A 21026-nucleotide genomic window follows, 5' to 3' on the forward strand; every position below is an offset into this window, starting at 1 on the left:
TCTGCAAACACACATGTCGTTTTTTATGGGTGTAACAGGATGTTTATGGTCATACTTTGTGTTGTGCACCGTACCTGTCCTTGTAAATATAGAAGGCAGCGATGATTTAAAAAAAGGAATTGTGATGTTAATGACGTGACCTTCCAACGCTGTCCTAGTTCAGGCATGTCTGGAGGGGTCTGTTCCAGTTCTCACACATTTTTTATGATCTCTGTTGATCTGTGTTCAATTGTGCTCTGTTGTACATATTTAATTTGGATCCTTCAGTGTGCTGAACCTAAAACAGAGGGGGTTCACAGAGAGGTCTACCATATTTTTATATTGTGTTATATCGTTATCTCTCATTATTTCAGTACAATAACATTCAAGATAATGAAAAAAGACTCAAGGCACTCTCCTCTGGTATAAATATTTAAAATGCCTTTATTGATGCAGCATGTCCACTAAGGTGTTTATATAAAAAAACCATGTTGCATCAACCTGCACATTTGGCCTTCGTCAAGGTATAACATATGATGACTTGCCTCTCTCTCTCCCTCTCTCTTTTGCTTTTGCTCTCTTTTTGTCTTATGTGTTTTATTTTTGAATAAACTGTCATGGGTTAATGTTCTCTCTCTCATCCCCCTGCAGTCCTTCACCGCCCTCCCTCAGAAGCCCCTCTCCGTGGACCTGACCGTGGAGGACGGGCAGAGGTTAAAGGTCATCTACGGCTCCCTGTCTGGTTTCCACGCCATCGACGTGGACTCGGGAACGCCCTACGACCTCTACCTGCCCACGCACGTGAGTCTCGGTCACCCTCTCCCTCCCTCTCCTCCCAGCTCTGCGCTGAAACATGCCAGTATTCGCCCGCACTCAGCTCCCGTGGGCTGGAGCTGCTTACCGTTAGCACGTTTAGCGGTTAGCATGTGGTTGCGCTTTAAGAGCCGGGTCAAGGTCAGCTCTCGGTTCTCTCTGTGCGGTGGTGAAGAAGAGCGGAATGGAGCGTGCCGCTCATAGAACCTGTGGAGAGATGGTTTGTCGTAGCAGGAGGGGATCCAGATGGAACATCTGCAGTAGGACGCTGTGCGTGCTGTTTATCTCTAAGCATTGGCTGGGTTTCCCTGGAGGGCTCGCTCGCTGTACTGCTCATTACCCTGAGACTGTGAGAGAGAGTTAGAGCCTTTAAGATGGGAGAGGGCTGATTAGGGAGGGTAAATGGGATCGGATGGGGGGAGTTGGTTAGGGTTGCGGGATGATGTGCACACTCATACACACACACACATATGCGCGCACACACACACACACACACACATACAAACAGATGCAACACACACCTATACACACTGGCACTCATACAAGTGCACAACACAAACACTTATATACACAGCTGTATAACACACACACACACACACACACACACACATACATTGACGTGTATGGATACAACAGACATATAAGCACACACACACACACACACACACACACAGAGCATGCAAACAGAAATGCATGTGCACATGATAAACAGACACACACTCACACAACCAACACAGTCTGTGGGTGTGCAGCCGCACCATCTGGCCCTGCTGTGTGTGTGTGTGTGTGTGTGTGTGTGTGTGTGAGCAGCACTGCTCAGAAGGCGAGGGGCTGTGGATTGTGTGTCAGCCCGCAGTCGGAGGCTGAGCGCGCTCAGAAGGAAGCCACACGCCCACACACACACTCCCAGCTTCCACATCAAAGCAGAGGCCCAGATTCAGAGGGTCTTTCTAAACCTAACCCAGAACCCCTCAACCTTACCCAGAACTCCTACACCTTACCCAGAACCCCTAAACCTACCCCAGAACCCCTAAACCTACCACAGAACTCCTAAACCTACCCCAGAACTCCTAAACCTTACCCAGAACTCCTACACCTTACCCAGAAGCCCTAAACCTACCCCAGAACCCCTAAACCTACCCCAGAACTCCTAAACCTTACCCAGAACTCCTACACCTTACCCAGAACCCCTAAACCTACCCCAGAACTCCTAAACCTTACCCAGAATCCCTAAACCTACCCCAGAACTCCTAAACCTTACCCAGAACCCCTAAACCTATCCCAGAACTCCTAAATCTTCCCCAGAACCCCTAAACCTACCCTAGAACTCCTAAACCTTACCCAGAACTCCTAAATCTACCCCAGAACTCCTAAACCTTCCCCAGAACCCCTACACCTACCCCAGAGCCCCAAAACATTAATCAGAACCACAAATCTAACCAGAACTCCTAAACCTACCCCACAACCCCTAAACCTACCCCAGAATTCACCCTGGTACCAGTGATGCTGTGCCTCTGTCTGTCCCCCACCAAGCCCCGTCCCCTTCTCTCTGAGGAGCCTCTCTGTTCCACATAGCTTCCATTGGCTGGCTGCCGGGGGCCCAGACTCCATCCACGTGTGCTACTTTTCGCCAGATTGCGCTAAAAATACCCCTCCCCACAGCCTCCATAGCGCACACAGACCATGCGCGCGCAAAAAAAAGATGACCTGTTCTCCCTCCCTCCTGCTTTCCTTTTTTTATCAATATAAATATATCAGTTTCAGAGAGCTCCACATCCACCACAACACCTGTTCCCGATTCATCCCCCCCGTCCGATTCACACCATCGCCGCTTTCTCTCATCTCTCACACTCACTCACTCGCTCGCTCACTCCCTCCTTCTTTCTCTCTCTCCGGAACACACGCGCACACATATACTCTCTCTCCTCTCTCTCTCTCTCTCTCGGTCTCTCCCTCCGCCGAACGCTCGCCCTCTCCCACGTTTCCCTGCTCGCGGCTCGCTCACTCATGAGACTCCCGCGGCGTCGCATCCGGATCGCGCTCCGGCTCTGGATGCCGGTGCTGATGCTGCGGATCGTGGCGGTTCAGGGAGAGGACGGAGCGCCGGGAACGCCGGGTCGGGCAAGTACCGCCGCGCTAACGCGCTACGCTAACGGCGCGCTAACGCCGTCCGCTAGCGGTGCGCCCCTTCGCTCCCGCTGGCTTGCGGGGGCGTCGCTGGGGAGAGGGGTGTAGTGTGCACGCAGGTCACTGGGAGCCTGTGTCAGCGTGTTCCTGTGTGCTAGGTGCTGGAAGAGTCACAAGTATTCGCGAGTATATTTTTTCGCCTCGGTTCATTTCGACAATTGAGATTAACGGAAATGGAAGCAATCTGGCCAACAGATCAACTGAAATGCTCTCTGGGGCGGCCAAAACTTTTCGGCTGTTTTTTTACAAGTGTCTTGTTGATTTTGTGTAGTGGGTGGCAAATGGCCCTCCTCCAAACAACCTGTTGGTTTGAAAGTGGCTTTTCCTGGCGGTGCCAGAGGGGTGTTGAGTGGCTGTGTGGAACTGAAGGAGCTCTCAGCAGAACTGTGCTGTGTGATAGCTCACCTCATTCACCGCAATATGAGTGGAACCGCCAGCTGCCCTCACCCACCTCCCTTCCCCCTTCTCCTGGAAAATGAATCACCAGTAGTGGGAACTGAGCTAAGACGAAAGGACAATTAATAGTACGATGTATAAGATGAATTAAAACGAGGAGGAATTGGCTCCAGAGGCTGAAACGCTGCAGTCTTTGTGGGGTAAATCCCAGGGATTTAGGCAGTCATGTGTCGCTAATCAAACCGTGCTGATGTGCCCGGGTGAGGCATAGTGTCACGGTGCAGACCTGGGTTAAAATAATATTTGGATTGAATTCAAATAATTTCCTTTGCTCTATTGATCTTGTCTGGTGCATTTGAGCCTGCTAGGAGGAGCAGATGGGGTGGGCTTACACTTCTTCCGTTTGTTCCAATACATAAGGCGGGCTTAGTCAAATGCAGAAAAGTATTTGAAATCGACACAAATACGTGTTATTTGAACCCAGGTCTGTCACGGTCTGTGGCGGTACGACTGAGGAGGTGCAGGCGTGAGGAGACCTCAGCCCCTCGCGATTCTTGGGGTGGCCTGTAGCGTAGTGGTTAAGGTAAATGACTGGAACACACAAAGTCGGTGGTTCTAATCCCGGTGTAGCCGCAATAAGATCCGCACAGCCGTTGGGCCCTTGAGCAAGGCCCTTAACCCTGCATTGCTCCAGGGGAGGATTGTCTCCTGCTTAGTCTAATCAACTGTACGTCGCTCTGGATAAGAGCGTCTGCCAAAATGCCAATAATGTAATGTAATGTAATGGGTGAGGAAAGGTGAGCGTGTGACATTCTTGTGACGCCTCTCCCGTTCGCGCCCTCAGATCCAGGGCGTCATCCGACCGCACGCCATCATCATCCTGCCCAACACCAGCGGCATGGAGGTGCTGGTGTGCTACGAGGACGAGGGCGTCTACATCGACACCTACGGCCGCATCACCAAGGAGACGGTGCTGCAGTGGGGAGAGATGCCCGCCTCCGTAGGTGCGTGTCCATGCCGACCAAACCGCAGCCTCACTTTGGATTTTCAGCAGGAGTCCGAGCGGGTCTTAGAGGTGTCTGCACTGTCAGAAGAAAGGGTTCAAAAAGGTTCCTCTGTGTCCCTGTAGAGCAGGGCTGTCCAACCCTGTTCCTGGAGATCTACCGTACTGTAGGTTTTCACTCCAACCCTAACAAAGCACACCTAATTCAACAGCTACGGAGGGCTGTCCAACCCTGTTCCTGGAGGTCTACCGTCCTGTAGGTTTACTCAAAACCTCACAAAGCACACCTCATTCAACAGCTAGAGCTGGGCTGCCCAATCCTGTTCCTGGTGATGGACAGTGCTGTAGGTTTACTCCAACCCTAATAAAGTACAACTCATTCAACAGCTGGAGATCCTGTTGAGCTGCTAATTAGTAGAATGTGGTGTGCCAAATTAGGTTTGGAATGAAAAGCTACAGGACGGTAGATCTCCAGGAATAAGGTTGGACAGCCCTGCTGTAGCTGTTGAATGAGGTGTGCTTTGTTAGGGTTGGAATGAAAAGCTACAGGAGGTTAGATCTCCAGGAAGAGGTTTCGACAGTCCTGCTTTAGAGAAACCCTATCTAGTTCAAGGCTTTTTTGTTGGGCAAAATGTTTAAATGTGGGAGCTTTCTTTTCTTTTCACATCCTACCACAGAGGGTTGCATAATGAACTATAAAGGGTTCCCCTATGAAGACGAGCACAATAACCCTTTATTTCTGAGAGTTTACTGTAGTTGCTGGCATGATGTTTCACGTCAGTGTGGGAAGGAGAGTGGTAATGGTTAGCAGGGCCCTTGATATGAACTGCTCCAGTGAGTGTGTAGCTGTGTGGGAGGAATTTAAATGGAAATCGACCGTACCGTCAGTGTTGTGCAACAACTCCGAAAAAACTTATTCTGAGTGACCACTTCTTTTTTTTCCATTAACCAACACAGTATTGATGTTTTACATGGGGGTGTTACAGGGTAGGTTGACTGAGCACGCATGCTCTTTTACAGCAATGCCACACAGAAAGGCAGGATATTAACCCAGGACCCAACAGTGCTTTCCACTGTGCCACTGTGCCGCCCCAAACGTTAACTTTATTAGTTGTTGTTGAGCAATGAAACTGGTTGACAACATCTAATGTGCGGTTAAAAATAGAAGTATGAGGGGTTTTTTTTGACACCAGTGAAACAAAGTGTAAACTATGTACCAGAAGATTACAGCATCTCTTTGTAACCAGTTGCACAACGGGCTTACTCACAAATGTAGTGTTAGGTCTTCAATTCCGCTCTTCAGTGGGTGTCCCGTGCGATCTGTCACTCTTTACATTTGAAACGATGGCACAAACAGTTTGAAGACTGCCAGGTGTTAGTTGGTAAACGGATCGCTGGGCAGTAACAGTAGTAAGCTGGGTGCGGAAACAAAAAGAGGCGAACCGGATCCAACCCGTTCTGACAGATCCGGGACGGGCGCTCTAAAAATAAGATTTCTGCGAGGCTGATTGTTTTGGGTCCACTGACCAGGTCGTTAATCAGTGGGAGGAGCCTTCCGTGGGGAATTGGCCTGAGAGACGCCATCTCCCCTTCCAGACGATGCGTAAATAACGCGCAAGAGCAGAGTATCTCCAATGGAGGAACAGTGGGAGAGCTTGGACAAGGGCCCTATTGATTTTTTTCAACGATGCATCTCGCGTTGCGTCGCCAGTGCATCTTGAAAGAGCAGCTTAGCGTAGCTTAAAAGCCTGTATATTGAAAAGCTCTCCCTGTGAGTGTGGGTGTGGTTTATATCCACTCACAGTCTACTTCCACTCTAAAAGCCTGTACATTATTTAATCCTTTGAATATTAGGTTTTTGGGAATTCTTTTTCAAAAAGTGTTCTAGAACTTTACTGCTTTCAATTACCAGCAGACCTGTAATTGTAATTGTTTCAGATTCATATCCTTTTCTACTCTTCACTGAGCTTGACTGGTGTATTGGAACCTATTAAATACTGTACCTGCCTTCTGGTCCTTTTGGTTGGCTCAATTGCACCAGGCAAGATCAATCGAGCACAGGAAAGTGTTTGAATCCAAAACAATTATATAATTGACACAGGCCTGATTACCAGCAGGGATTGTTACATCAGCATTAGAATGTTGAGTTAAGGTAAGAACGTTCACATCATATAATTGTGATATTACACCATGAATGGCTGAAAGCTCTGTGTGTTTATGTGTGTGTGTGTGTGTCTCTACAGCCTATCTCCAGTCCAACCAGGTCATGGGCTGGGGGGACAAAGCGATCGAGCTGCGGTCAGCTGAGACAGGACACCTGGAGGGGGTCTTCATGCACAAGAAGGCCCAGAAGCTCAAGTTCCTGTGCGAGAGGAACGACAAGGTAAGCATCCCGCCCAGCCTAGTGCAACTCTATCACTCGCAGATTACAGGATCAAGATGATGCTCGACTAGAATGGATTCTGTAAGCGGAGGAAGTCACTTTCAATGTTACGAAACGGAAACCCAACAATGTAACAAAGACAAATGGGTGTAAAAGTTCGTAACATTTAACACACAACCACAGTAATATGTAAAGGCGTGACTGAAACGCAACACGGGATTTATCGGTTAGATAATCATTTAATATTTACAAGTTAATGATCGTCTTAATCCTAAGCTTAAACCTATAACTCTAAACTATAAACTATTTACAGAGCCTCACCAGGCAGTCCATACAGCGGTCCAAGGTCGTCCGATGGTCGGTTCTTGTAAGTCCAAAAGAAGAACCGAAAACGCTGGGCTTGTGAGACTAAATAAAGTATCCTATAGTCTTGATAATTAATAGCTAAAAGTGGTAAACCTAAATAACCAAAAGGGAGAGCGAGAAGAGAATATGGCTCAAAGTAGATGAGTCTCAAGAAGATTATTCAAATGGCGATTCCGATGAGATGACGACGTCCAGCCGTTATATAGTCGTGCATCTTTTAATCCCACGTCGCGCCGCGATCCCTCGTCTCCGGGCGGCGTAAAGGCATCCTGGTCTCCGCAGCATCTGCATGGCCAGGTGGTTCCTCCGCGACGGTCGTCATGGGCATCCACCAAGGCAGGTCACCCGGCAACAGGATGCACTCCTACCTGTATAGGGAAAAACCAGCACGCGGCAATACCCAGCCAAAAACTCCAAACAGTACCCTTAAAATTACATCCCTAGATCTAACCTTATAATACACTGGGATGTAACATCAACATAAACAAAAACAAATGATGTGTGATAATATCAAATGAATTGTATATGTGTATGTCTTTCTGCCTGTGTGTATATGTGCATGTGTGCAAGCATGTGCTTCTGTGTGTGTGTGTGTGTATGTGTATGTCTGTGCGTGTGTGTTTGATTACTCACTGTGTGTGTGTGTATGTCTGTGTGTGTGTTTGATTACTCACTGTCTGTGTGTGTGTGTGTGTGTGTGTGTGTTTGTGTGTATGTCTGTGTGTGTGTTTAATAAAACTGTCTGTGTTGTGTCCCTCTCTCCATGTGGAAGGTGTTCTTTGCCTCGGTGCAGTCGGGGCAGCAGTGTGTGTATGTCTGTGTGTGTGTGAGTGTGTGTGTTTGATTACTTACTGTGTGTGTGTGTGTGTGTGTGTGTGTCTGTGTTTCATTACTTACTGTGTGTGTGTGTGTGTGTGTGTGTATGTCTGTGTGTGTTTGATTACTCACTCTCTGTGTTGTGTCTCTCTGTGTGGAAGGTGTTCTTCGCCTCTGTGCAGTCGGGGGGCAGCAGTGTGTGTGTGTGTGTGTGTGTGTGTTTGATTACTCACTCTCTGTGTTGTGTCTCTCCGTGTGGAAGGTGTTCTTCGCCTCTGTGCAGTCGGGGGGCAGCAGTCAGATCTACTTCATGACTCTGGGCCATAGCTCCCTCTTCAACTGGTGATCCCTGGAGCTGCCCTCCCCCATAATGCCATCCATCGCTCCAGGGCTGACAGGCCGGCCAGGGCCAACGGCTGCTCTTAATACAACCCATGCAGATGAGTCACTCTGAAGCTGAATTTGTTTCAACATCACATGGATTTTTCTGAAAATATATATATTTTCCCCCCTCTTAAAAGCACAAGCATTTCAAGGTTTGCAGCCAAAATGCATCCGGGATTAGGTTTGTCAAGTTTTATATGTGGGCTTCCGATGGAGAGAGAAAGTATTTTGCTTTGTAAACCTTGTACTGTTGATGTAAGTCCTGGGGTATGACGCCGTAGGCAGCTGGTATTGCCGTCTGCATAACGTGTGCAATAAAAGAAGTACCGTATTTTAAGCACTAGATATATACCTCAGAACAAATTTCACACAGTTTCATTATTCCAAGTGGTTCGGCAGGTTTGATTAAGAGAGGGCCCTTGAAATTGAATGTTTTGTCCAGTGCCTACATCCAAAAGTGGACAGCTGTTGGATGATCTTGTATCTGTAATTACTGTAAATGCTAGAAATCATATGATTCATCCTGTTCTTCAACATGTCGCATTGGGGCTTGCTGTTGTTGCTTTTCACACTGTCATCTCTCTCAGTCATAATGACTGTACCATAGAGCGTGTCAGGGAACACGCATGGTGTTATACATACATAGCATTATGGGATAGATTCACGCAGACTGGATCTCTTATCCTATGTGTTGTTGGTGACAATAGCCTCAAGGCAATGCAGTATCTTCATCAATTCAGAAATGTCATAACAAGACAATATAATTGATGCCTGACCAGTATGATAAATAACATTGGTCTCTATTTCTCTATTCTGTGGAGGATGGGGAGTATGGGGCCGATGTTTTTTGTTTTGGTTTATTTTTTTCCCATCAGGCATTAAGATTGAACGATAACGAACTAATGGCAAGCCATGTTTGTATGGGCAAAATAGACAGAATGTTTGTCTGACTAATATGGATAATTACAATGGGTTTTACACATTTTCTCAGCACGCATGCATTAAGATGACTTTTTCAACTTTTCATTATCCTCCCAAAATTCACACTAAGAAAACTGCCCCTGTGTATTCACAATACCCGTGTGGATGACAGATCTAATGATTCATTGATGAAGTGGCTTCCGCTTGTCTTGAGGCAAACGTACTGTATGAGGGGGCTTAATAATTACATTAGCCGTCGCTAGTCTGTGAATCTAATATTACACATGTCCATCAGTATTCAGGAAAAATCTGCTTTTCAGATGGTGAAATACACATATGACCTGTCCCATTGATTCTGAGAAGGCAAGCAATAGCTCTAAGCCTGTTCAGAGGCAGCATATTGCACTTGTTTTTATGAAAAAAGAGAAAATTGCTCCAATATGTCTTTCTGTACATTGGCGGATGTACATATTATTTGCACTGTTTTTATAGATATTTTATATCTACTCGGCCATCTGCATGTATGGAGTAAAGGAGTTTTCATAATATATAGTCCTTTGCACTATTGTGATTTATTGTACAATGTCTGTAAGAAATGCTTTATTCTAGCAATTTTTTAAAAACATAAAACCTTTTATTGTCTACGTACATATTCAGTATTATGTAAATCTGAGGAAAGGGGAGAAAAATGTAAGTTTAGAAATGGATTTTGTACAAGGCAGTGAATCTCTACACTTTACAGATTTTTACTATAAGTATATAACAGGCAGAACGTAGTATTTGAAATGTTATATGACTAAAATTGATCTAGATGAACCTTCCATGCATTTTCATCTGAATGAGGTTTGAATGTCAGTATCTATGATAAAAATGACATATCGCTTGTGAAGAAAATGCAGTTGAACGATTGATGATGGACATCTAATCTTCTACCACGGAAAATATGTGGGTTTGGAAAAACAATGTGAATCACTGCATACATTGCATTCATTTGAATCACATTAAAATGATCTTAAATATTTCTTAAATGTTCTTAATTTGTCGGTCTCATGTATAAGCGAAAAGCAGTTCATAATTCTCCTCTTGACAAGTAGTTTCTGCTCAGTTTTGGGATTTCCAAAATTATACAAAATTACTTTTGTATTTTGCTTTATGCTGATCTTTTTGAAGCTGAATGATTGTATTTTTTTTGTATCCATCCCCGTCCCAAAAAGGAAATTCCTGTTATGCTGTGCTGTGCTGTGTTTGTCTTCACCTCGCATCGTGACCACCAGGTGGAGCAGAATGTAAATGTTACAGTTGTTTTAATGATCTTTATGTTGGCACTGCAGCTGGTTCTGTAAGCATATTTAAGTAGAAAATACCATTCTCTAAATTACAGATTATTATTATTAATTAACCATGTACTGTATTAGCAATATGGATCTTACTTCCATCTCTCTCTGCAGATGTAAATAGATAATTGATATGAGGTGCATTCAACTGACAAGCGTATTACACAGCTCAAAATATTAGGTACTTTTTGTGAAAACGTACAGTACAAGCTATAATAGGAATTTATCTGGTTTTTAAGGACTGAAGTCACATTTGCAGTCAGCATGCTTCTTCCTGCAGTTAATTGAGTGATTTTCTCAGATTATTTTCACCATTATTTTAAATAGAAGCCCTGTAATCCTAAAGGAATCTAATTTCACAATAAAAGCAGAATATAGGCTAGTGGTAAACTACTAATCAATAGCTGCTGACTAAAAAGAACATTTACATATTTTCGGGAATAAATACCTTTAATGTATGAATATAACATGCTTTTGGTGTGAACAGCTGATGTCATAACAGAGAGGGCAGATTTTTTTTCACCAAATCTCTCCAAATTGCATAGGAACTTGTATTTCTGAGATTTAAATGGGTTTTTGTGCAGCAGAGGAAAAGCAAGCATCCGGTCAAGTACACTTGCTGTGAAACGGCTTTGTGATACCATTCGCCTCTGCTTTAATTCATTTGAGATAAGAGGCATATCTAGACTACAGCATGTTTGCAACAAGTTTGCCGGTGTGTTGTTGTTTGCGATTTAAAGTGTTGTTATGATTGAAATTGTAAGGAACTGCAGGGGGATTCTATTTTTTAACTAGTCATTTGAAATGAGAAGTGGGACCAGTTTGCCACGTAATGTTTCGGAGTGAGAATGGACAGAGCAAGTTGATGTTGGGCAGGTGCAAGTTTGCAGTGTAGCAGAGCTCTATGAGTCTAGGAGAGGTCCTCTGATGTTTGAGAGCCGTTGTCGAGATGGTTAATGAGATTTAGAGATTTATGTAACAAGAGCGGTGGCATTGTTTTGAGATGTTCCAGAAGGTCGACAGTGTACATGCCTACCGAGTCCAATGAAATGCAAATTGAATAAACTGTGAGACAAGTGGAGAGTTTTCTTTCTTTGACAAATGTCCATTGTTTTGTAATTATTCTTTTATTTTTTATTTTTTGGCCTGTGAAAATGTAAAATAACAAACATTACATACTATTTACTGTTTCAAAGAAAGTGTAATTTGATAGGTTTCTTTGCTTATACATTTTTCCCCAGACTATTTGTAATAATGTCCCTATGATATTAAAAGATAATCAATTCTCCCAACTTCTTCGTCTTCTTTGTTTATTTTAATACATAATGCTTATTTCACTTTTGTGCACTGGATTTTTGTAAACATTTTTATTTGTGTACAACATGCACTGTACAGTATATCCAAAAGTTACTTTAAATAAATGCCCCCATTTAACTTATTAAACGCTAAATTAAGGGTTGTAAATTTGTATACATTTTGTCAAGGCATAAAACCGTTGAATCTTTAGATTTTTTTAATGCCTTAAAGTTCAAACATTAAGCACTTATTCATAACACTTGGAAAAACCTCTGTTTTATTTATTAGTCATTGATCTGGAATAATTGCTATGATTTCATTTAAGAAGAGGGCCAAATTCATATTACATTGATGGCATTTGGCAGACACTCTTATCCAGAGCGACAAACAGTTGATTAGAGTAAGCAGGAAACACAATGCAGGGTTTGGGGCCTTGCTCAAGCGCTACATGGATCTTATTGTGGCTACACCGGGGATCAAACCACCAACCTTCGGGTTCCAGTCATGTACCTTAACCACTACACTACAGACTGCCCCAGCATATGGAATGCAATTTACCACCATACCTTTTCAGTAGATAAAGTAGCTACAGTAGTTACCTAGCCTATAATGCTAGCAATGCGTGGCTTCTGTAGCTAGCTACCCATGCAAGAAAATATGTTATGGCATTTTAGTTTATTAATTTAAGAGCTTTAAAATGTAATGTGATTTAAACTTTCTGTTTGCTTCTAATTGAAAATAAGTGGTGCTTTGGGTTGCTTGGTTATCTGAAGGTAGCTGTTATTCAGTGGTGCTACCATTTTTTCTCCTTGGGTAAGTTGCACTTCTTCTCGCGTGTTTGCCATAGGAGGTCCAATGGTCACACCGTATGACACCGCCAATGAGATGAACTCAGCTAAAGGTCATACCACGTATCTGCAGGAGACAACAGATTAGTCCTGGGCTGCGGCCATTCTGCCACTGGTTTCCTCTAAAGTAAATATCCACACTACGTAGAAAATGTGCTGCTTCTGGCTTCTGAATTACAGATAGAGGCTTCTGGAGCATTCTGAGCGACCTTCTCCGGCTCAGTGGCCAACCGCAGACTTTGTCCAAGCCCTCCATGCGCCACGCGGACATGGACTTGGTGGACGGCAGTGTAGGAGTGTCGGGGGCAGGGAGGGTCATAAATCAGGTCTAACTGGATGAAAGAACATTGTACGCGTCATGAGATGTTCTCAAGCCTCGTTCTTGTCATTCAATATGTTCATGTTACTCATTCGCCAAGGAGATACACTAATCCACTGTTACTCACACCTTTAAACTTCAACCAAAGACTGCTACGGAACGGGATACGCTAAAACTCCGTCCTTAGCCCCATCACCCTGGTGAACGTTTAAAGCAGCTACACGTTTTTCACAAATATGAGCCCTTAGCGGCTCAAGCTTTCCACCTGGTATTCTCTTCTGTGCCGCAGGCAGTGTAGCTGGGCGGCCTTGCCGTCCGTCTATATTTGAGGGCCGAACGCCTGGTTCTCCTGTAACAGTGGAGTCAGCTGTGTGGGATGGGGGAGTCGTAACCCGAGATGGGCTTGAGCTCACTTCCTGGATTTATTCCCCTCCAGACGCTCCCTTGGAACCAGTGCACCCCCCCCTCCCCGAAACCCCCCCCTCCTCCCCCCTCCACCGTAGATGACCTCCTGCCGGTGCGGAGAGAGGGACCCTCTTGTGCTCTCTGTCTGTCTGCGCGCTGCGACAGAGAGAGGACTGGGAGTAACCCTGTCCCGTTTGCTCATCTTCGCCCGCTGGAATAGTTCTCAGATCTTCGGCGTTGCTGCTGCTTGCAAGGTGATCCTCTGGTAAGACCCCCTGATTTCACGCAGCAGTCCGTGTTTTTGTTTCGCACCCCCGAGGAACAGTTACGGGAGGGAGGGGAGCGCGGGTGGCTGCTCGGGGGGGGGGTTAAGAGCCTCTGAGCGCTCCTCATGGGATCCTCAGTGGTCAGAGGTAAATGTAGTGTACACTCAGCAGCTTTTTTTTGTGCAGTCAACAGGGCTGTGCTGCCTGCTTCTGCTTCAACCATTTTGATAAAAGTGTGGTGATGGAGTCACTCGAGTGTACTGCTTAATTTGAGGCCCATCTTAGAACTTAAGTACGAAATTGGTTTTATGGTTTATGCTGTAGCTACAGTTTCTGGGGGATGGGGGGATTTGGGGACCATGAATCAATATTTGTTATGGAATGGATTCAAGCTGGTGGCAGATTCTGGGTAATAGTTAGATAGTTTGTATGAAAATATGTCTCATCCACAAGGAGATATATTATTGCTGCTTTGACATAAAGGACCTGTGAATGTGGTCAGCTTTGAAGTGCGGAGGGAGGGGTGACGGCATTTTGTGGAGGGGGGTCAAGCAGGTGGGGAGCGGGGTCTGCAAGTAGTAAGGGGCCAGACAAGGGGGCGAATAAACATCCTTTTACATCTGCTATGATTGGCCCATCATAGATCACATGGCCCCATGTCACCTCTTGGGTGCTGATGTACAGTAGTCTTGGTGCAATCCCATAGGTATTTATAATGCCAAAATTCCTTAACAACCCAAGGGTGGCTACCCCTGATGAGAAACTCAACGGATCTCTCAGGTCCCCATAAAACTACTGCTAAATGTTGTTGGGAGTTCCCCTTTCTGTGTACAGTACAGTCTGAACGGCTACGATGAACAGTATAAATCGTACTACTAGGGGTGATGGAGTGCCAATTCGGTATGAAAATTAGCATGAGCATACGCATGAGGGCCAGCAGTTAGCAAAGGCTCAACATTGGGTTTGCTCTAATGTGTCGACAAGGGCTTTCTGAACTTGTCTTGACTGTGACAAATTGTGCCTGCAACTATGTTCATTTGCAGCCCATTGGGAGCTTGCCTCTCAACAGGGGGAACCACTGTGGCCATATCGGCAGCCATTTTGTGCAGTGTTTCCATAACTCCCCACTCAAGGGAAACAGTGGGGTTCCCATCAGCAATGCCACCACGTCTTCTACTTCTCCGTGCCTCTAAATATGCTTGAGTACATCAATAAGACAGCTAAAAATAGCCAAGGGACTAGGGGGACTGGGGGGAGGGGCAACCAATATGGCTGCTAACTTGTGAGCAAAACAGAAACTACTCCATTTAATCAACAGGAAGGGATATTGAGGCCCATTCAAACAGTACAGAGATAGATAGAATTATTAAAACAATTTGGTTTGGATAGCTGCCTCTTCTATCAAAATATCCTGTGGAGTTCTACTGATGATAAACAGTGCTTCACAGTCTGATATAAAGAGCTTTTATTGACTATATTTCACACACAACACATTTTTATCACAATGATTTCCTACGGACAGCATATCTGTTAAAAAGAAGCTCTTTCGCATCTGTTAGAAGGGATACAGCATTAAGTACCGCTCTGATTTAGAAATCCCAAGCCAAGGTTATGTAATGTTTTTCTGCACACAAAGCCAAAAGTATGACATTTGCAAATGCATAAAGTCAAAGCTAAAGGCTATAGCACTGTTTGTCTTGGAAAAAGCCAAAGACTACCACCTGACTTCTTATAACAACTAATTAAGAAGCATAGAAGCATAATACATTTGCACAATTCAGGAACAAGGTCATTTAGCAAACTCAAAACTGTGGGTATTTTGCTGGCACAAACATTGCCGCTGGAGAAAATGAAAAAAAAAAAAATCCATCTGACCTTTTAATCCCACAATTGAATTAGCAGTCTTGTGCCAAAATGTACAAATGTATTTCATCTGGATCACTGTGAACAAAATATTATCTCAGCTGTAAAGAAGGGATACTTTCTTGTAGTGTTAGTTTTGTTCCGTATCACAAAAGAAAGCAAGAGTTAAACCCTGCTGTAAAATCCAGCTATGCCAGCTTGGCCAGTTTGAAAATTGAGTTGCTTAAGGTGGTCATAAGCTGGTCTAGCAGGTATGAGCTGGTTAACCAGCTAGTGCTGGTAGCTTGTTTTAGCTCTACCAGCTGCCTGCTGTTTCAAATCATAGCTTGAGCAGTTCATACCATGTCAAACTTGTAGCTGGTCTGAACTGGTCAACCAGCTAGACCATGTTGAGCTGCAACCTGGTTTGAACTAATCAGCCAGTGACCCGTCGTTTCAAAACCTAGCTTGAGCTGTTTTGGTATTAAAAGGTATTGAACAGGCTGAAGGCTGGCCATATCAGCTGCAGAAGCAGCAGGTTTGCTTGTGGAGGCCTCTGTTTGAATCATCCATTCACTTGAATGGCCATCTGCTGTGGACCTCCTGCCAATGACATAACATGATGATGAGAACAGGCCTTTCAGCCCAACAATGCTCGCCATCCTACCACTAAAGGGTACCTAGTGCTCACCATTTACCCACAAACTACATAGCATCCACCACTGAATCAAGCCTGGTCTTGAAAAACCCACAGACTGTACGTGGCCTCCCTGGTGTGAAATTCAGCTATGCCCTGCCTGAAAACATAGCTTAAGCTGGTCAAACCATGTTGAGTATGGAGCCGGTCAACCAGCGACCAGCTGTTTCAAAACCTAGCTAGAGCAGTTTGTTTTTTTTCAGCAAGGCTGACAAGCTATTCCAGACAGTTGCTACTCTCTGTGTCTGTGCGGAATGTACTGTACTTTCTTAGCCCCACGTTCAACATAGCGATCCTTCAGCTTCCGTCTGTTATTGGACCGAGACTAAGAGTCCAGGTGCACATAAACGACATGACTGCATTGCGAATTAAAAAAGCAGTGACTCCATTACCTCATCTAATTTTTCAGTTAAGAATAATTGGCCTGTGCCTCCCAGTCCCTTTGCCTCAACTTGAAAACAATTCAAGACTTATTCAATAATACAGATTTAATTTCACATTTGTGACGATACAAAAACCCCAGGGTGGTATCTGCTATTATTAAGTGACTTCATTCACAACCACGCTTGATATTTCCTGGAGGCTTTACCTTTTGAAACTAAGGCTAAGCTTCTCAACAAAAAAATGGTATTGGACCTCTGGTGTAAAGATCTGGAGTGATATAGATTGCTAACCTTATCCCCAGGGCACAGTCCAAAATAGGTGTTTGATTGCTGGAATATGGCAGTAAAGAATGACCACAACGCTTGTAGCTACTGTGTTATATGGTAGTCATAACATGTTTATAATGGGTGCATGCTGTTTCTATAGTCAGTGTGTCAGTTTAAATCTAAACGCCAACAAAAGAATCAGGAAGAATGGGGAACCACCATGGCTATAACTCCCCTTTAACAACACCATAAAATAAAGCACCTGAAGCAAAGAAAGTGATCCACTGTGGATCGTCTTTGATGCATTCTCATCTATAACATGTTTATAACTGTTATGAACGGTCTCAAAGCAGCAATTCTGTTTGTGTTGCTGATCAAATGATCATGTCCAGCTGTACCTTCCGGAGGGATACTGAGTTATTTCATTTGTGTCCTAGCGGAATGTGTTCTGTCTCTGGAAGCTGATACGCCGCTCCATATTTAAAAAAACAGCTGTCGAGCCGGCACAAGCCTTTGACCGTCAGCAATCTGTGCAAGGCTAGACAGTGAAATATAAAGGATAAACACTCAGGTAGGGAATGATAAGAATCTTTTTTTTTTCTGTTCTCTTGACTAGACTAATGATGAACTATACAAAGATACTGTCACAGACAAACTTTACAGTGGAAATACAAGAGAGAACACAAAGTTAATAGTCAGAACTAACAGCTAAATGTCAGAACAAATGCACCTTGGTTAAATTGACTGTGTGGTCTATGGCAGTTTTTGACAGGTTCAAGGCCTAGCACACAATCAGCAATAACAGTCAATTCACAGACAGTGATAAAAAGAGGAATTCTCACTGAAAAGGTGACTCACCATGACTGGGAGCTGTATTGGAGCAGAGGGCTCTTGGGGCAGTTTAAACTCACCCTTTCTCTCTGAACACCAACTTTGTGATGTGGCCTGATACAATTAGGGGCACACACTGTGAGGGATGCCCCAACGTCTGCCCTGCCTGCCGTTTCCTCACAGCCACTCTCACCCCCCAAAAGCCCTCTGCTCTCACCCCTTAGCCCAGGGCACTGGTGCTTTCAACTTCATTTGACTCACAGTTTGTCCTGAACAAACTGAAAAAAAGCTATGAAAAGTGCTGGAAAAGGTACAAAAGCTTGTCGCTGGGGTGGTAACCTATAGGTACTGTACATAAAATTGTACCCTTTGCCATTTGTTAAAGGTACCTTTCAGGGTACATCTGAAAATGTGATCCTTAAAGAACAATAATGTATCTCCACTGTACCCTTATTTCTGAGAGTGCAGACACACTACAGGGTGAAATGTTCAGTGTTAAATTGTTTGGAGTTGAATTAACCCTGGGACATTGCACTGTGTGGTTAAAGTGACACAGGCCCCGGGCCTCAGAGGAAAGGCCAGTGTGAATATGCGAGCATAGTCCCTGTGAGGGGATTTGGAAGGCGCTGTGTGACACGCCACACCAGGGTGGGGAAGATTTATCATGCACCATGTGTTTCTAAATCCGACGCGGAGAAGGGGACCGAATTAGACCCGGGGCAGGTTGGGTTTCCCAGGCCGGATCGCCAGTATACCCCACTGGGCTCCAGAGGCGAAATAACTGCCTGCTAACTGGTGACGGCCAAGAAAGCAGATCCCCCTTTTCACCCCTCCAGCGGGGCTTAGAATACCACAATGGCTGAGCCGCCTCAGGCCCCTAATGCGAAGGTGTGTTTACCGCACGTTGGAGAGCGCTACTGAAGTGGCTATTAATTTACTTTGGGCCTCGAGCCCCACGGTGACTCTCGAGGGGTAGGCCAGCGTCACTCGCTCTCCCGCTTTCGGTCAGAATCCAGGGTGAGGCCTTCGCGTTCTGGCTCTCATCTCGCTGAAGAAACACCGCTGTGCGTTAATCCCACACGTTCCTGAAATGAAACAGCTTCAACAGCTCCGACGGTGTTCGTGATGCGTGTGGAGCAGTGGCATGTAGATCGTTATGTGCCCGATGCGGGGACGTGGGCTCCCGTTCGTCACCGTTTCAGTCTTCAGGTGGCTTTGGGACACATTTGTCCCGTGTACACACACACACGCAGATACACGTGCTGACATACATAAATATGCATTCACTCACGTATACACAGATCATCAGTGGCATCTCAGAATCACAGACATCTGTTTCAGTAAGTGGTATAAATTCCAGTCTAAAGGCAGCTGTAATCTGTTAAGCTACTGGAAGTCCCGGCTTTATGATTGAAGAGAACAAATGTTGTGACCACAAAGATTGGCTATTAATATAAATTATATGGTTGTTTAAGTAACTTAGTGGCCAGACAATTGGACACAATAAATTAAATGAAAGACACGTGTGTGTGTGTGTGTGTGGACCATTCAGTCATACAACCTTGGTACTTTGTGTCGACCTTGCATTATCTTATTGAATCAAGGATTGCATTCTGTTTATTCAGCTGCAGTCCTGGTGGTTTCTGAAATAATCCAACAGAAAGTGGATATGTCATACTTAACTGGTTTTGTTCATCGAAGCTAAAAACAATCATCCATCGTAGTTTGATTGAGTATTTTGCTTCCTTGCTGTGCCTTTAAGCCCAAAGCACCTCGCTCATAGCTTGTTGTTGTTTTCATGTTCGGCATTCTCTGGTGTCCTGTTTCTGTGCTGGTGCAGTGTTTAGAAACACCAGTCTAATTCTGTCATAATGCAGGGTGGGAGGTGAGGAGGGGGCGTGTGCAGCTAAAGGAAGCGTTGGGGAGCATTTTAACTACATCTAATAAAACTTGTAATCCATTTTGTGGCAGTTTGCTAGTAGTTCAACTACATTCAAATTTGTGGAGTGGTTATACTACTTTGCTTTGGTAATTTTGAGGTGTAGTTAGCTACAGGACCTGCCAACTTCTTTGACCAACGATCCCCTCCTCCCTCTCTCTTTTCTTGCTAATCCTGATTGGTGAGAAGCAGTCCACTCAACCATAGTTGCCAACAGTCAACTGCCAGTTGCCACACATTGCTGGTTCTACCCTCTGAGCTGTATAGCCGTTCTCCCAGTGGGCAAAAATAAGCCGTTGCTCACACAAGAGTCATGTCTCAGCAACATGATTACATACTATGGATATCTTCTTTTTTTTTACAAATTACTTTATTGAGTAATCGTAATTTTGCAAGCTACTTTTCTATTTAGGGTAGCTTTGCTATAGTTCAAACACTTTCAGTGTGAAGTAATTGGTAGTTTGTACAACTGCGCTTTCAGAGTAGGCCTAGTTTCCCCCAACACTGACAAGGGGATTGGACTTCACAGGAACTAAAGAGGCCATCAGCTAAAGAGTGTCTGAAGAAGACCATGATCAATATCTCCCTCCTCGAATGTCTCCAAACACCTCTTTCTCAAAGATAACTTTAGCTACAGCTAAACAGCTGAGTTTAATCAGATGTTGCTTTATGGATATTTGAATGTCCATCAATGATGACTAATTCTGTATGACTAATGTTATAGTCATGTACTGTTATCTGAAAGATGACTAACCGTCAGTTCAAGACGGTAATGTGGAAGGGTTACGCACGTACGGTGCATTTTAATCTGCGGCGGTAACAGACGGCTTCTGTACAACAGCGTTTGGCAACTTCCGTTCTGAAGAGACGCGGCCCGCCAGCTTACAGGGTACTGCGGCCGCCCTCCGTTCACTCGCGAATCGCGGTCTGCCAACCTCACGGCGGATGATGGCATGAGACCCCGGCTATTTATACAGAAAGGGGATCCCACTGGCAGCTGGGACTCCGCAAGAAGGCTCGGAACCCCTGCCCTTCCAATCCACCGGCTGTAACTCAGGCAACCGCCTGACCAATCACGGGCGAATCAACACATGACTGGTGGAGCTCCCCGTGGGGCCGTTGGTATCACAAAAAGACTCCCCACGGCTGTGCGGTATTTACTGCCACATCTCTCACATGCCAGGATGCTCCTGGTTAGCTGGGTGGGCTCCAAGAAGCTAGAGAGATATGACCAGGGCAAGCCCTGTTGGTTTTTTAGGGTTAATTAACTGGATTAAAAATGAACAAGCTGCACTGATTAAATAATTCATTTTTGGTGTTATTGCACTGTGGTAATTAACCGTTTAAGGTG

The 21026-nt window shown here is 44.9% G+C and overlaps 2 protein-coding genes across 11 annotated transcripts in view; both read left to right on the forward strand.

The window, feature by feature from the left end:
- The window catches only part of si:zfos-2326c3.2 (mitogen-activated protein kinase kinase kinase kinase 4), a 65518-nt gene extending 53644 nt beyond the window's left edge, over window positions 1-11874 (forward strand). For all 6 annotated transcript variants that reach the window (XM_061236493.1, XM_061236489.1, XM_061236492.1 and 3 more), the window contains 4 exons: window positions 631-780; window positions 4220-4379; window positions 6622-6761; window positions 8206-11874. In XM_061236493.1, the coding sequence (XP_061092477.1) occupies window positions 631-780; window positions 4220-4379; window positions 6622-6761; window positions 8206-8289 (534 nt within the window). In that variant the 3' untranslated portion in view covers window positions 8290-11874. The remainder of the gene's footprint in view (window positions 1-630; window positions 781-4219; window positions 4380-6621; window positions 6762-8205) is intronic.
- A 1669-nt stretch (window positions 11875-13543) lies between these two features.
- The window catches only part of myot (myotilin), a 28532-nt gene continuing 21049 nt past the window's right edge, over window positions 13544-21026 (forward strand). Inside the window, exons 1-2 of one of the 5 annotated variants that reach the window (XM_061234198.1) lie at window positions 13544-13715; window positions 20517-20828. In XM_061234198.1, coding sequence (XP_061090182.1) covers window positions 20767-20828 — 62 coding nt within the window. In that variant the 5' untranslated portion in view covers window positions 13544-13715; window positions 20517-20766. Of the gene's footprint in view, window positions 13716-17342; window positions 17477-20516; window positions 20829-21026 lie in introns of all 5 variants that reach the window. The other 4 variants (XM_061234196.1, XM_061234195.1, XM_061234200.1 and 1 more) reach the window with 4 other exon arrangements.

The sequence above is a fragment of the Conger conger genome, chromosome 3 (assembly GCF_963514075.1).
Source record: "Conger conger chromosome 3, fConCon1.1, whole genome shotgun sequence".
Classification (NCBI taxonomy): domain Eukaryota; kingdom Metazoa; phylum Chordata; class Actinopteri; order Anguilliformes; family Congridae; genus Conger; species Conger conger.